Below are 15,246 nucleotides of genomic sequence, written 5' to 3'. Positions count from 1 at the left end.
CCAAGAAGGGGCTGATTGGTGGCTCTGTGCCGATCGGTACCGGTCACCCCTCCCGGAATTGGATCTGGCTGACCTCAACCAGCATCTGGCTCAGGGCCTTGGCAACCAGTGGCACTCGGCGGATCCGCAACGGCACTGGGTCAGCAATCTACACCTCACACTTAACATGTGGTACCAGGCTGTGGAGCGGGACTGGGAACCAGAGTGGACTTGACATTGTGAAGATGCAGCTGCAGGTGATGATGCTGCCCTGGGGGATCGGCGACGGTGCGGGGAACAGTACCGTCGGCCCGGGGAACGGTACTGTCGGTCCCTCAACCTGTCCCTGGAGCAGTACCAGTGCCACAGAGATTCCAGGCACAGACTCCAAAACTCCTGCCGGGGGGTGCGTGCCTCCAGAGGTCTGTGCCTGGTTACCAGCGAGCTGCACCTTGAGCCTCTCTGCCATTGTCTGTGGTCCGGAGACCAGATGAGGCTGCGAAGCTTCTGCCTGTCATGGTCAGAAGTGTGTTGGCTGCGAGAGGGCGACCGTTGGTGGGACGTTCTCCCTGACGGGGAGCGCTGCCGGAAAGTGGAGACTGTGGTGATCCCAATGCGGGTTTACCCCGAGACCGGGACCCTGCAGGGGGCGGAATGGGCGGCACTGAGAGGGACATAATGTCTTGTGCGGCTTGCAGTGCCTCCAGTGTGGACAGCACCCGGAGCTGAGGAGGACCTCCGCCACTATCCGGGGTAGCCAGCAGGGAGTGGGCTAGACTACACTGCTCAACCTGAGCTGAGGCCCCAGATCCCGAAGGGGGGTGAAGAGGCGCCCGAGACAGGGCCTTGGTCCACCCCAGACTTGTCCTTTCCCTTGCGGGAAGCTGGAGACCTTCCTCGTCGCGTCTTCCTGGGCTCCTTGGCTGGAGCCACGGAAGGAGACCAGTGCCGGCTCGTAGATGGTACTGGCGGGGTGCTGCACATTGAGATCACGGTGCTCAGCACCGAATCAGAGCGCTGCTCCAGCATCGGGATAAGGGCAGATGCCATCAGGCGCGCCTTCAAACGAATGCCACGCTCCTTCTTCATCCTGGGCTTGAAGGACTTGCAGATTTTGCACTTATCACCAACGTGACCTTTGCCCAAGCACCGTAAACAACTATTATGTGGATTGCTAATAGGCACGGGACTTTTACAGCGATCACAGGGTTTAAAGCCTGGGGATCAGGGCATGCCCCGTCCCGAGGCAAAGTCCCTTTAGTCTCTAACTTAACAAATAGGTTGAACTAAACTAGAGGGAAACGATATACAATACTATTTGCAAGAGGCAAATGAGTTTGAAAGAACGAGAAGCAACAGCTCTAGCACCAGTTCCATGCACCATAAATACATTTATGTATTTTTATAAGTGCCAAAAAATTATTGTTTAAACAAAATCAAGAACACAATTGTTATTGTTACTACTATTTCCACCAAGGCATCTATAAGAATGACTTTGGCATTACAGAACATAATTATTCTATATTCAGAACTTATATGCCCCACCTCTCCCCATATCACAGTGGTATTTGATACAACACCCCTGGAAGGTAAGGAACTACTATTGTCCCCATTTTACAGGTGAAGAACTGAGGCACAGAGCAATTAACTGCCTTGGCTCAAGATCACAAGGGAAGTCTGTGGCAGAACAGTAAACAATACTTGGGTCTCCCAAGTCCCAGGCTGGTGCCCTAACCATTACACCATCCTTCCTCTCAATATACATAGCTTTGGGTTTTGCTTGGATTCTTCAGCAGAGCTTTCCTATCATTCTGTTAAGAGGGCAATCTTCTTTTTGTAATGCTTTCGATGCTCAGTTATTTGCAGTTTGCTCTTAGAAGCTTGAAAACAATCTCTCTACCCCTGCTTGACAAGCATGAATTCCTTTTCCCCATCCCAGAGTGTCTAAAGGAACTGAAGTAAACTGCAGCCTTTTGGTTTGTGCTACCAACACTGGATTCATTTGGTTTGGGAAGGAACCTCTAGTTGGCTATTGTATACTACCTCTAGCCTCCTGACTAATTATTCCTCCTGATAGTGGGTGTCAGGCCTAGCCTGGAATATCTTCAACAACAGCGGCTGTATAAACATGCTTGCTAGGTCATTGCATTGCTCTGCAAAGCCAACCTTCTTCAAAGGCACTTTTTGCTTAGTATTTCTGTTGCCATTCTTCTATACTCTTCAGTTTGATCTCTCTTATACAGCACAGCAATGCACACAATGCATCACGTGGCTTTGCCCATGCTGTATACAGAAAGAATTACATCCCAGTTGTTATATGCAATACCCTATAAATTATGTGTCTCTTTTCGCTGCAGCATCACAGCACATGCTCAAATTGTCATTGCCTTAAATCTTCCGTTGTGTTGTATTCTGACCAGGATTCTTCCATTTTATATTTATGTCTGATTCTGTCTCCTACACTGAACCTCTATTGATTTCCCCTCTCCCCTCATTTATCTAACTCCCTTAGATTAATAACACCAATAAAGGTAAGAGAAATCCCTCGTTTGCATCACCTGTAAGTTCAGTAAGCAGTCTCTCTGCATCTTCCTCCAGGTCATATGAAGGTATTGCATTATAACTGACTCCAAAACTCTTTTTGAGCCTACCCACTACCCCCCTTCCCATAATTACTCTGAGCCTCCAACAATGTTTTTATCTGAGATGCAGTCTGGTCTAATAATCAGAAGAGGATTGGAAGAGTCAGAAGTTGTGGATTCCATTACTACTTATTGTTCTTATGCTCCATCAGACATTGCCTTCAAATTTTGTGAGCACAGTTTTGATCACAACAGCCAGGCAAATGATGTCAGTTGCACTACCCATTAATTGCTGGCATAAAATCAGAGGCCAGGTTTAAGCTTCTTATTTTTCCCCTCCATCTCTGTGATATATTGTTGGTGTAATACTTAACATGTTTGTAAGGTTAACAGTGATTGTAGAACCTCTCTATCTTAGAGATCCTTCTATAAAAAGGTGCTATGGAAGTGGGAGGTATAAAGGCATTAAAATAAACACATAGTAGGGGAGGATAAATTGAGAGTGGATACAGGAGAATCACTGTAAGAGAATGCCAAGAGTTTACGGAGGTGAACAGTCACATTTCAAAAGCTCTCTCAGGACAAAACAATGACAATACTCGGTTCAAATCAGAGTTCAGTATACATTTGGGCTGTGTGTATGTATATAAGCCCTCATTCTTGGCTTCTCAACCTCTGGTTCAGTAATGATATCACCAAATGTGTAACCAGTAATGGGGGAAACCGATCACAAGATGTGGCTGAAAATGCATTCCGTTGATCAGTAATGGAAGTGGAAAGCTTGCTTAGACTCTGAATATGTCAAAGTAAAATTCACGCACTTCAGACTCCAGCATTTACCCAGTACTAAATTAATTTTATTAGTAATGCTATGAGACAATTAGGGTTCTGTTTCAAGAGATAATACCTCATTTCCCTTTTTAACTGTGGACAGAATCAGAGTAAGTGCAAAATAGTCAGTTAATGAGCAATCCCTCTCAAGGATCGTGTTCTCTCTTAATACTATGTACCCTACTCACAATTAGGGAGATTTAAAAGAAGGAACATTGAGCAGGTGGTTTCATATTTTAAAAACCCATTGAGAACACTTTTAGACACCCAAAGCAAGTATATTAAAGAACTGCAGAGCAAACCTTGAGTTGAAGTCCTTTCAGTCTTAAGCATTTGAAATAAATTTTAGCATTAGGAAGAGCGCCTTGTAACTGTCACGGAGTCACCGGCCGATGCTCTGGAACTGCTCTCTAAGAGCCAGTCAGGACTCTGGCGAAGCATGCCACTGTTGCCAGGGCAAGAAGTCTACGTGCCTTCAGCCTTCCTGTGTCTGAAATTCAGAGCATTCAGCATCCCCATTCACCGTGTGCTCCCTGCAGCGAGTCCGCCTGAGCGGGGTTCCTGGGGAAACCAAAGGGCCCTGCGCCCCAACTCTGCAGTCAGACATGACTCTCAGCCAGCATTGTAAAACGGAAGGTTTATTAGTTGACAGGTACACAGTATAGAACAGAACTTGTTAGCACTGAAATCAGTGAGTTTTAGCCAAGTCCATCTTGGGGGATCCCTGGGCCAGATGGCCTGGACTCCCCCTCTTCCAGTTCCCCACAGCAGACTGCCATGGACCCTGCTGCCTGGCCTCCGACATGCCCGTTGCTCCTCCTCCGCTCTTTGTCCTGCTTCCTGGGCAAAATGTCACCTGGTTGCATCCCTTTCCTGGTTCTCAGGTTATGAAAGGCATCGACCATCACCTCTGTGCAGGCAGCTGGGCAGCCTCACCTGCCTCAAGGGCCTCCGCAAAAGTCACGCACCCAATTCCCACCACCTACGCACTGGGGCAGTACACAGGGAAACTGAGATACACACAGTATTAGTACAGGACAGTAAAACTCACATGCAACATAACAAGGTAAAAAAAACCCACTTTGTCACAGTTACATTCAGCCCCGCCCAGAGCTATCAACAGGCAATATTTTAATTATGGCTTTACATTTGCAGACACAAGAGATTGTATTTAGGCATCTACCTGATTTGCAGTTGCAGTCAGCTAATTAGAAGTGTTAATGCCATTGTTTGTCTGTGTCTGTACAATTGACTGCAGCTATAAAACTGGATGCTGGGTTTAAGCCTCTTTTTAAAATATCTTACCCCGAATGGAGGTTATGTACATATATATCCCAACACAGTTCTATTCCAGGCTCAGTTTTTTTCTGCAAAGAGAATGAAAATTATCTGATATTGCATAGGGCTTATGTGATATAGGCAAAAATGTTAGTGGGAAATAGTTATGACCACAAATGTCACCTTTATGCCTTTATCTGTTAAAGTGAATTTGAGTTCAGCTCTCCAGTGATGAGAGACTAGTGCAGTACCCTGCTACACTACACAAAGGCTCCTCAATCTTCACAACATTGCAGAGGTGACAGGCACCAATACGAACCAAGTCCTATTTTGGTTTAAAACAATATTACACACATACCTGCGCCTTGGGCTTCTGCAGAATGGTTGTCAGTGGTAGAGGTGCATTTAAACTGTACCACCTAGTCATTTAGCTACCCTTTAGAATCTAAACAAAAATGGAATTGAACATGTATCAGCCTTGGCCAGGCTGTACTAGATTTCCACGCAATGAAGGCCAAAGGATTAGTTCCTAGTGAAATGACAGTATTCATTTCAGTTTTTTAAAGCCTATGCTATGCAAAGTCACATTCTGTAAAGCTTCTCCTTCTGCATCACATGCCCTGTAAATTTTCCACTCATGTCTGGATTTTATGTTTTAAAATTACCTATAAAGCTGAACTGTAAGTGTGTTACCAATGATCCCAGACTAAATACTGAAAAAACACTTAGTTCAGTCTCAATAACTGCTGTCAATCATGGTAGGTTATATGCTAGCCATGTATTATTCTCTATATAAAGTAATGAAAGCCAGCAGTGGGTAGTCACTTTGTGAAACTCTCAGCTATCAAAACTGAACTTCAATTTTTAAAACCTTATCATCTATTGTTATTGCCCACACAGACCACAAAAAAGGAAGAGACTCCAGAACACAGGGCACTGACTTCAGCAACTAGGCCAGATTACTTTCCAATTAATATTCTGTCGAATGTTAAATAGTAAAAAAACTAAATATATCTTTCAAGTTTTAATTCTTAACTATCCACACCAAAGCCTGAAAGCCTTTAAATATCCATCACAGAAATGGCCCTGCATTGGCAGCAGCATGGCATGCGGCCACGCCACCCTGACAAAATCTTATGACTTACCGGCACTAACTCTAGGCGAGTTCTAACTCCCAAGACTATTCATCCCATAGCATCTCTACCATGAGAACTAGTTGTGGTGGCAGTTTTTTGGTACATGACCGCCGGCACATTAGGAACTCAAAGGAGAGACTAAAATCTAAAGAAGTTACCAGCTGAGGGTGAATTTGAAACAGTTATCTAGAAGCAAAAGGTTTGATATTCCTCTTTCAATTCTTTGAGGCATCAAATCCCGGGACGGAAACATTTTCCATGGTTATTTTTCCCAGAGGCATTCAATTGTAATGACAAATTATAAAATTAGGCTGCTAGTCAATCTCCTTTTACAGCATATATCTCCATACAATTTTAAAGTAAAAATATAATCAGAACCGTATTTAGTTTAGTTTGTGCTTCATCTAAATTTCATAGATAAATTTAAAAAGCCATCCCATTTGGAGACAATCTTTTTGCTTTATAACATCTCCTTATTCTGATAACAGTATAGGCCAAATTTATCTAATGCCAGATCACCAGTGTAATCTTTCCCTTCCCTCACAGCCAGTCCACTTGAATTAACTGGGGTCTCAATGTTTTTCATACAGTGAATTTAGTAAACATAATAAAGCGCTCCCTCTAATAAATCATTTTTTTTAAATAAAATTTCCTCCTCTCAACACACACTGTAGAACTTTTAAAAATATCAGCAAAATTTATTATCACTGGATCCTTTTCAGTTTAAGATTTAATTGGTCACCATTTGGTAGGTTTGAGAAAAAACATTAGTGTTCATTCACTTGAATTTGTGAAAGTTGCCACAACATGAACCAGTTCAAAGATTTAGGTAAAAAGAGCAGCACAGGAAGTTTTTAAAAAAAAAAAAAAAAACAACCACAATTAAGCCGCTAATCATTCTACTATGCTAGTCACAGAAAAGGGCTGTTGTCAAGTCTAGTAAAGCACAAAGTATTACCCCACTCTCCAATAGTATCTGCAGTTAAGGCTGAGGAGATCTAGGACATCCCCCTATCAATGCTTTGCCCAGTCTAATTTGGAATGACGCAGGCAGTGGTGTTTACACTCCATCCCTAAGGAAACTATTCCACAGTCTGATAGATCTCATTGTTAGGAAGTTATACCCAATATTCAGAGTTTTTCCTTGTCTTAGAAAAAGTGTATAAAATCCAAGTATTGTACTTTGCTGTGGTTTTTCCCAAGAATAACACTTCACTGCTTCGTTCCACATCATACACATACAAACAGCATTAAAAGTTATACACTTACCCAATGTCAACTGTAATAAGCAATCCTAAATAACAAAGCAGTGTTTATGTACATCATACGAGGGAAGTATTCCACAGGGAAATAGATTTCATTTTCAAGGTCCCACAGCATTAATTCAGTAATAAAACAATTACAAATCCTCCAAGAGTGTCCTTTTAAATTGTCCAGCAGAAAATAGTGGGGCTTACTGAAGCATCTGAAAATGTTAGGTCTTGCAATGTTGGGTCCAGCAGATGTATGAAAGAAGGCATAATTGTGGGTGGAAGGAAAAGAGCAGCATTTGGTGCACATCCACCGGACCTAACGAGTTGTTCCTGGAGATGAAGCTTTCACACCATCACAACTGGCATTCTGGACTAACCCCCTTTGACACAGTCTGTGGGAACTTCCCCACAAACCAGGGGGGGGAGGGGGCGCTTGTTTATTTGTTCGTGTTCTTTTACAAAACTCATTATTAGTTCACCTCTACCGAAACGGTAACTTGAACCAGTTTAGTCAGCCTTCATGCTTGGGAAGCCAGCAAATAGTTAATATAAGACCAAAATGATAACAGACATGGTGACAGCGATGAATAGGGTACATATCAAGCTCCTTTTTGAGCCTAGAGAATCTCTGCAGATGCTTTGTTTCTCCCCATATTAGCTAGGCACTCCTTTTATGAGCTTCTTAATGAGGGATGCATTTCACCTGACTTTCAGGTTCAGCAAGTAACTCCGCTGCTTTCCCTCAACTTTCCTGCCCACCTGCTTTTCAGGAGCTTGATTTCCAAGCCCCACTACACCTGATCAGGATCAGAGGTTCAGGAATGTAACTTCATAGATTCCCTGGGGAAAGGAGCTGGTTCTTCAGCCAACTGCTGGTGGCCTCAATCTGGTGCTGCCCAAGATGCTGGTAACACCCTCACCCTCCCACCTCTCTTCTATATTAGATGGACCAAAAGAATTGAGCAGGCAGATCCCAATGCCAATCCTAACGTCAGGTAAAATGTCATCACCACCCCTGTTGCCTCTGCCAACTCTTTTGGCAAGATCTTGGGGCCATAGATGATAGCTAAGGTACCCAGGTAACCATTGCTGAGTCCTAAGAGCACAATGAAGACAGCCGGGTAGACATCTTTGTTGAAGATTACCATTTTGATATGGCTCCGAGGCTGATAGTTACATAACATGAATAGGGGTAGTGACAAAGTCCTCAGGAGGACCAGAGCAGGGAGCAGTTTGCTCTTTGGGCCAGGGGCCTGGATCCAGGCGGTGATTTGCCGTCCACACCAGTCAGCAAAATTGTACAAAAGGAAACTGGTGAGGGGGATGAAGTACTTATTGGTCCATAAGCTCCCCGAGTCCTTGTTGACAGATTCTATGCTGGAGGAGATGGAAGGAAATATGATGATAGAGATGAAAAAGACATAGAAGACACAGAAGCCCAGGACAGCGGTCTTCTTCAGGATAGGACGTAGGGGTGGGATATTTTGGTCACTGGTCACTTTGGCTGGAAATGAGCTGTTGGTGATGCCTTTTGACTCATCCACTCCCTCTAAATAACTGCTAGGCAATACACCAGCTGGGTGTGTGCTACCCTTGTGGCTTCTCATGTAGTACCTGAAAGGAGAGAGGAAGGAAAACTGTCAACAACCCAATGAAATCAAGATGGACAGCTGCAATGAGAACAGAGTTTGGCTGTGCTGGAAAATTTGCTGGCACCCAACAAATAAGGAATTCAGTATTTAGATTATATAGCTTGTACTGCCCACCTCATTAGAAACTGATCCCCTCCCCAGCCCAGAATCCAGAGGGAAGATTGATGTCCGCAAACTCCCTAAAACCTTGTCAACAGGGAAACGGAGAACAGAAATTCAGCACAAGCAGTGGCAATCCCCACAGTTACTGTCAGTGGATTCTATTTTAATAAAGGGCTACACATACAGACTACTTCAATGACCTTAGGATTTAATAGACACATAAGATCACATTCCTCTTCCTTGCCAAGATCCCACTCCCTACACAATATGGGCACATGTCAATCATATCATGGGGGAGTGTACAAAATACTTGTTTCCTGTGCTTTTCATTATACAATAAAAGAGGGCTGTGAACAAAACAAAAACATTATCTCCTGCTCCCACATGAACCTACCTACATCACCACAAATGTACTCTAACTAGTGCTTCCTATAGAATTTACTCAAATCCCATGGACTTTCCAACTCCCTTCTCCCAACCTGAATGTGTCATAATTAAACAAGAAATGCCTCTCATGCACAGAGATGCGCAGCTATTCACAGGAGGGCTCGACAGACATTTCAAAACCAATCAGGCTTGGAGAATCCAGATGTTGAGGAGTCCAAAATACTGGTATGTCCCACTGGTTACTGCATGAACCCTGTTTGGTTGTTATCTGTATGTTTCAGGGGTTAATCTGAATAAGAGTTAGTTTAACGACTTCTGATTAAGCAATTCTAGAGCTGCTTATGTGGTTTCAGTCATTCCCCTCCCCCTCTTCCTCACAAAAGTAGCTTTTCAGAAACTCAAGACAAGCTGCAAATCCTCCAGTTTCTGTCTGTGGTTTCTGTCAAATCAGGAAGATCATATGAAAGAGACCCAGCAAAGGAACTGAACACAAGCAGCAGGACAGCAAAGCACAGGGTGTGTTGCATGGCCCTCCGAGCAGGGTAGGAGAGAAGGGGGATTCTTGCAACAATCAGACAAGCATGTGAGCAAACAACATAAAAGGCAAGACTGCCGAATGGCAGGAGGCAGGAGAAATGGGCATCACATAAGACTATGATTTTCCTGACCCTTTACGCTACACAATGAAAGAGAAAGTAGGTCCCCAGCTACCCCGTTTGCACTGCTGTTCTTACTGCTGGCTTTTCACACCTCAGCATACTACGATCATGTACTTTGTAGCTCTTATTAGGGAGAAAAATACCTCTACCTGCAACTGAGGCATAGTCACCACATCCAAAGTCTATATCAGGTGAACCGTGCTTAGGATATTTGCATAGTCAATGGCCTGGTGGCTTGACAGGCTTTACCTGGAGTATTCCAACTTGGGAAGAATCAGGTATACCACAATGCAGACAATGATGAAGACATCTGCTGTCAGGAAGTAGGCCAAGGCGCTGTCTGTAACATCAGCTGCTGCTGCCAGGTCCACCACCGATGCCACAGCACTGACTGTGCCCCCCATGGCCTGACCTACATGGGGGAGAAAAAGCAAGAATTCAGTGTCAAAGAAGCATGTAATAATGCCCAGCTTATACTGGCTCAGCCAGGCCCAGACACTTGGGTAGGCAGCAGCTTCAAAGCCGAAATAGAGGGCCGGAATTAGAGAGATGAGGGTAAGAGGCTTGCACCTAGGAATTTCAGAAACCATTTTTAACTGAAATGTATAGGCAAACTTCAGTGCTCTTGGAACAGAGCCACTGATACTATTGGCTGGAGCCATACACAGAGCTGGCACGTGCTGTGCAAGTGCTCACACACAGCTTAGCCAATGCACTTCAATCCTAACCGATGAACACGGCTTGAATTCCAGCGCCAGGTCGCTCGATACAAGGCAGCCAATCGCTGCAAGCTGTATGGTAGTTTTGGGATGTAAAAAAACCCCAAATATTTGGCTAGCTGGAAACCTCTAAACTCATTTCGTCTGACCCAAGCCTCACTGTAGTCTCGGCCTCCAGAGGTGAAAAGCTAGTGCATTAACACGTTGCGTCATCTATTTACCCCAGCAGCCTCGAAAGGGAAAGCCCATCTGCATGTTTGGTATTGCTTCTACTTCTATGTTGGTCTCAAATCAGTTATTTATTGGATCACAACCCCTACTGTGTACTAGTTGTGTAGTGAAATGGGAGCTCCGCTTTCCATCCATCCTTCTCCCCCCTCCAGCAAGGGTACACAAATACATTACATTGTGGGGGCCAGGTGGGTCTGGTGTGCTGGGCTTTAATGTGGATTTCCTATGCCTAGTTTCAGAGGGTAGAGTGTTAGTTACCGGATCAGAAACCCAAGCTTGGTTTTCTAAAATTGAGAGTTTGATAGTCTCTCTCTTTTACCTCCCAAAATTCAAATCAAGTTGCCAATACCACGTACACATTTTTTACAACAGGAACAGCCACATCTGAGACAAGCCAATTTCCCTCACCGGGGGGAAAAAAAAAAATCATTAAAACATTCCTGCCTTGGCCCAAGGAAGTATTTCTGAAGTCACTGTCTTGATTTCTTCCCCCTCATCTCTCTCTTAACATTCTAAATGCACTGCAGGGTAGGTATCAACAACAGCCAAACCTCCAGGGACCTCATCACTCATGACTCTCAGCGTGTCCCTCATCAGTTATGGAAATGAGCATAAATGTGGAATATAAAAAGAGAGACAATGCGAAGTTTAATATTTCCTGAGATATAAACAAATGTGGAACTAAAGAATGTTCTTCCCCCTATAGAAAAATCAACTCTGTGGTCCTTAGTCTCACATTGTTTAGGGGAAATTCACCTACAGGATATGGATACCAAGGATCTGGTATTCTCCTTGTCTCTTTTGAGAGAACAAATACTGTTTTATACAGTGAAGTATGGCAGTCTACAAAACATTTACAGAAACTAGAGAGTCAGCTCACATGACTGGCTGTTTTTCTTCCTTGGAAACTTCCCTTTATCTCAGTCTACAGATTATTTTTTTTAAATAAAGGAAAGGTCACGTTACTTCAGCTAACATGCAGACCTCATTATCATGTCTAAATGCAAGATGCAGCAAAACCTCCACCAAGATGGAGCATGTGCTACAGAACCGAAAGCATGGGTCACAAAACTAAAACCCATGATTCTAAGCAGTTTCTAAGCTCTCGTCAGTCTGTTTCTCAGTGAGTGGGTAGTTTTCCATTGAAAAAGCTAATTTATTTACTGCCACCGATTCCATTTTGAATATCAGAGAGAGATTAACCTGAAATCAACGCCTGCGAATTCTTCATGGGGAAACAGCCTGTCAGGCCAAAGATGCTGCTGGAGAAGATGGTTGAGGCGCTGCTGACTATAACCACGCAAACTATGGTTATGACAAAAAAACGCTGTGTCCACGTGGATGTGTCCATTTTCACCAGCACAGTGATCACCACGAAGACAGCCAGCATGACAGCCAAGGAGGACAGAATGCGGATGCTGGCAGATACCCTAGAGAAGAAATGCAATGGTTTGGGGTTTTTTAAAAATGAGACACCCCCCCCCCACTATCTATTTTAGTCACAGAAATCTATTATTCATAACTTCTATTACAGTAGTGCCCAGATGCCCCAGCTGAGATCAGGGTCCGATTGTGCTAGGCACTGTATACACACATAGTAAGAGACAGTTTCTGAGGCACTCACAATTTAAACACTCAGACTATGGGGAAGGGGAGTGGAAACAGAGCCTGGGGAGGTGAAGTGATTTGCCCCAAGTTAGCAAACTGGCAGAAGAACCCAGGTCTCCCGGCTCCCAGTATAGTGCCCTATGCACTAGACCATACTGTCTCTCCTTACATGTGACTCATCTTCAAATGCCTACAGGCTGGCACAATCTACTCTATTCTACATATTTCATTTTTAAAAACCCTAGTCAGTGAAAAGTTTCCAGACAAATACAGTAATGGCTATCATTTTGTAACTTTGAAACTCTTGGGTGGAAAAGGGTACAGAAATGCAAAGTGCTCTACAAACTAAGTAATTTTCACAACCCAAGCTAAGGACCTTTGCTTTAAAGGTAGCCAAGAAGTGCCATGTGCTAGTAGTACTGACTGCTGTCAAAATGCAGCGTACAAGTGTGTAGCTGTCACCCTGTCCCACTTTTTAGAGCACACACTCAAGATGCCACACCACAACATGGGAACTTGGGAACTGACAATGGAGTTGTTTTGGAAGCACAAACGACAGCCTAGAAATGCATACTCTGGCTAAGGCAGGCTGCTGATGTGCCAGCCAAATGGGAGATAATACAAGAGCACAAAGGAAGCCAGGTGCCTAGAGAAATGAAGCCAGTGTAGAAGTTGCTATGAGCTAATTCCTCTGGGGTGGGAAGGTCCAAGAAAAAGGGGAGAAATAAAAAGTAATTATTTTAAAGGGTTTTGATATGAAGTTGATGACTTCCACATCTTCCATCAGTGCTTATTCAACTCAATAAGTCTATAAACCCAACCAAGCTGTAAATATCTATTTCTAGCAGAAACAGGAGATATTCCCCTCAGAAGAGCAACACACAGCAGCAACAAAGTCTGCTTGGGGAATACGGCAGGCTGGGTGAAAGCAATCACATGCTTGTCACTACAAGATAATTAGTTGCCTGAACAGGAAGGTTACTTATTATAGACACACAAGACTTTATCAGCTCACCTTCAGGGCAGAGGTGGGATGAAGGAAAAAGGAAGAAAAAGAAAAGCTAAGCTAGCAATCAAGATCTAGAGATGAAGTGTTGAAATATATTCCTTTCATCCTCAGATACAAGGTCTCCTGTACTAAACCTTATTCTCCTAGGCAGGTCTCCCAGGGACCACAATATGGTGCATCATGCCTCATAGTTACCCAACCGACAAATACTGTAGTCTGACTGGCCCATTTTTAGGAGGATGAAGGACTCCTGACAAATATGCCTTGTGTGCATGGAACACCTTTTTGAAAAGCAATTAAAACACAAATAAATTATATCTGATCAAACAGGAGCACGGATATGAATACAAGTGTATTCACGCACCCACAAGGAGTCAGCACTACCTGGTTTTGTTGTTCTCTCCCAAATGATGTACAAGAAAAACTTTCATGATCTCATATGCGTTGGTATCCACAGACAGTGTCACTACTTTAAAACAGCAATAATGGTTAGCTCTCAAAGATGCTGTTATACTGAAGGTGGAGCATATGCTAGCCAGACATGCTGCATAATATTTGAACCACAGGGAACCGATTTGCTCAGAATTCTTCATAATGTTAATCTGCCTCATGAGTATTTATGATGTTGAAAATTTAACATAATAAAACACTTATTGATTATAGATGCACCAGTCAGAAGAATCTGTGATATGCAGGAGATAGATGCTACATTTAAATGTAATGCATTAAATACATAATAGTTTAGTGAAATGGATACATTAGCAGTCTGAATGATATGCAAGAAAAACAAGAGCTATTTTCTGAAGTTCTCCTTTGCTTTCTTTCCCTTTCCCCTGTTTGCATGCAACATGCTAAAATAGGTAACAACTGAGCACCTATTTTAGGAATTTATCACTTGGCTAATAATTACTATGGTATTAATGGTGAACATTAAAGTACCTACTCAATCTGAAGTAGGTACTGTACACACACGTACTCACCTCCTGCCATTGTGCACTGATATGGCTCATCGTCAGACTAATTTCCATTCTTTCTTCAGTGATTAGAACTCGCAGAATAAGGCAGATAAAAGGGACTGGCACACAGGCAAACACCGTAGGTACAGAAAATAGAACTATAGTTGCCAGTCAACAGGGAATCAAGACAAGTACAGCGCTATAGTTCCCTCTAAAAGATTTTCTCCTAGTGGGTGGGGAAACCTTTGCCCTGTGTCTCAGATTCTCTTGGCAGGGGGTAAACTGGTCAATGGGAATAAGGCGGAGCTTCCTGCAGCAGGGAAAGGTACCCAGAGGCGGGTCTGAAGTGAGGGTAGCAATCCCACAACCCCCCTACAACAGTTTTGCAACCTCCCCAGAACTTCTTTTCGGTCAGGACCCCCATGGTTACAACACTGTGAAATTTCAGCTGTAAACATCTGCAAATGTGAAATTGACTAATTTTCAAATCCTATGGCTGTGAAATTGACCAGAATGGACCATGAATTTGGTAGGGCCCTAGTTATAAACTAGAGTAGCATTCAGAACACAGATTTAGTAAAAACTAAGCGCGCGAAAGAACAAGGGTTCTGACTCAGGCCATGTGGCGGTAAGAAGGACTGGAGAGGCATCGACCCACACAGCCTATTATACCGTCAGGTGCGAGCACAAGGGGATGCATGACATGTGCAGATCAAAGGGCACTGCTAAGAAAACCTTCTGGCTCCGGTGCATGGTGTGCATGCACACCCCACATTTGGAATACTGTAGTAGGGTGGTCACCCCGCTTCCGCCTGAAGGTGAGGTGAGGCGAGCCACCGGCCTGCAGAGGACGCTCTGGGCTGG

The 15,246-nt window shown here is 43.8% G+C and overlaps 1 protein-coding gene across 4 annotated transcripts in view; it reads right to left on the bottom strand.

Annotated features, from left to right (window-relative positions):
* Positions 1–4,085: 4,085 nt before the first annotated feature.
* The window catches only part of SLC29A3 (solute carrier family 29 member 3), a 31,860-nt gene continuing 20,699 nt past the window's right edge, over positions 4,086–15,246 (bottom strand). For 2 of the 4 annotated variants that reach the window (XM_024206610.3, XM_026651006.1), the window contains 3 exons: positions 12,013–12,239; positions 10,109–10,271; positions 6,669–8,673 (listed from right to left, as the gene is read on the bottom strand). In XM_024206610.3, coding sequence (XP_024062378.1) covers positions 7,995–8,673; positions 10,109–10,271; positions 12,013–12,239 — 1,069 coding nt within the window. In that variant the 3' untranslated portion in view covers positions 6,669–7,994. Of the gene's footprint in view, positions 4,760–6,668; positions 8,674–10,108; positions 10,272–12,012; positions 12,240–15,246 lie in introns of those variants that run through there. The other 2 variants (XR_002908473.3, XR_002908474.3) reach the window with 2 other exon arrangements.

Source organism: Terrapene carolina, unplaced genomic scaffold, assembly GCF_002925995.2.
Source record: "Terrapene carolina triunguis isolate 2854851 unplaced genomic scaffold, T_m_triunguis-2.0 Scaffold95, whole genome shotgun sequence".
NCBI classification, from domain to species: domain Eukaryota; kingdom Metazoa; phylum Chordata; order Testudines; family Emydidae; genus Terrapene; species Terrapene triunguis.
Note: the sequence above shows the minus strand (reverse complement) of the source record. Positions and strands in the feature narration are given on the sequence as shown.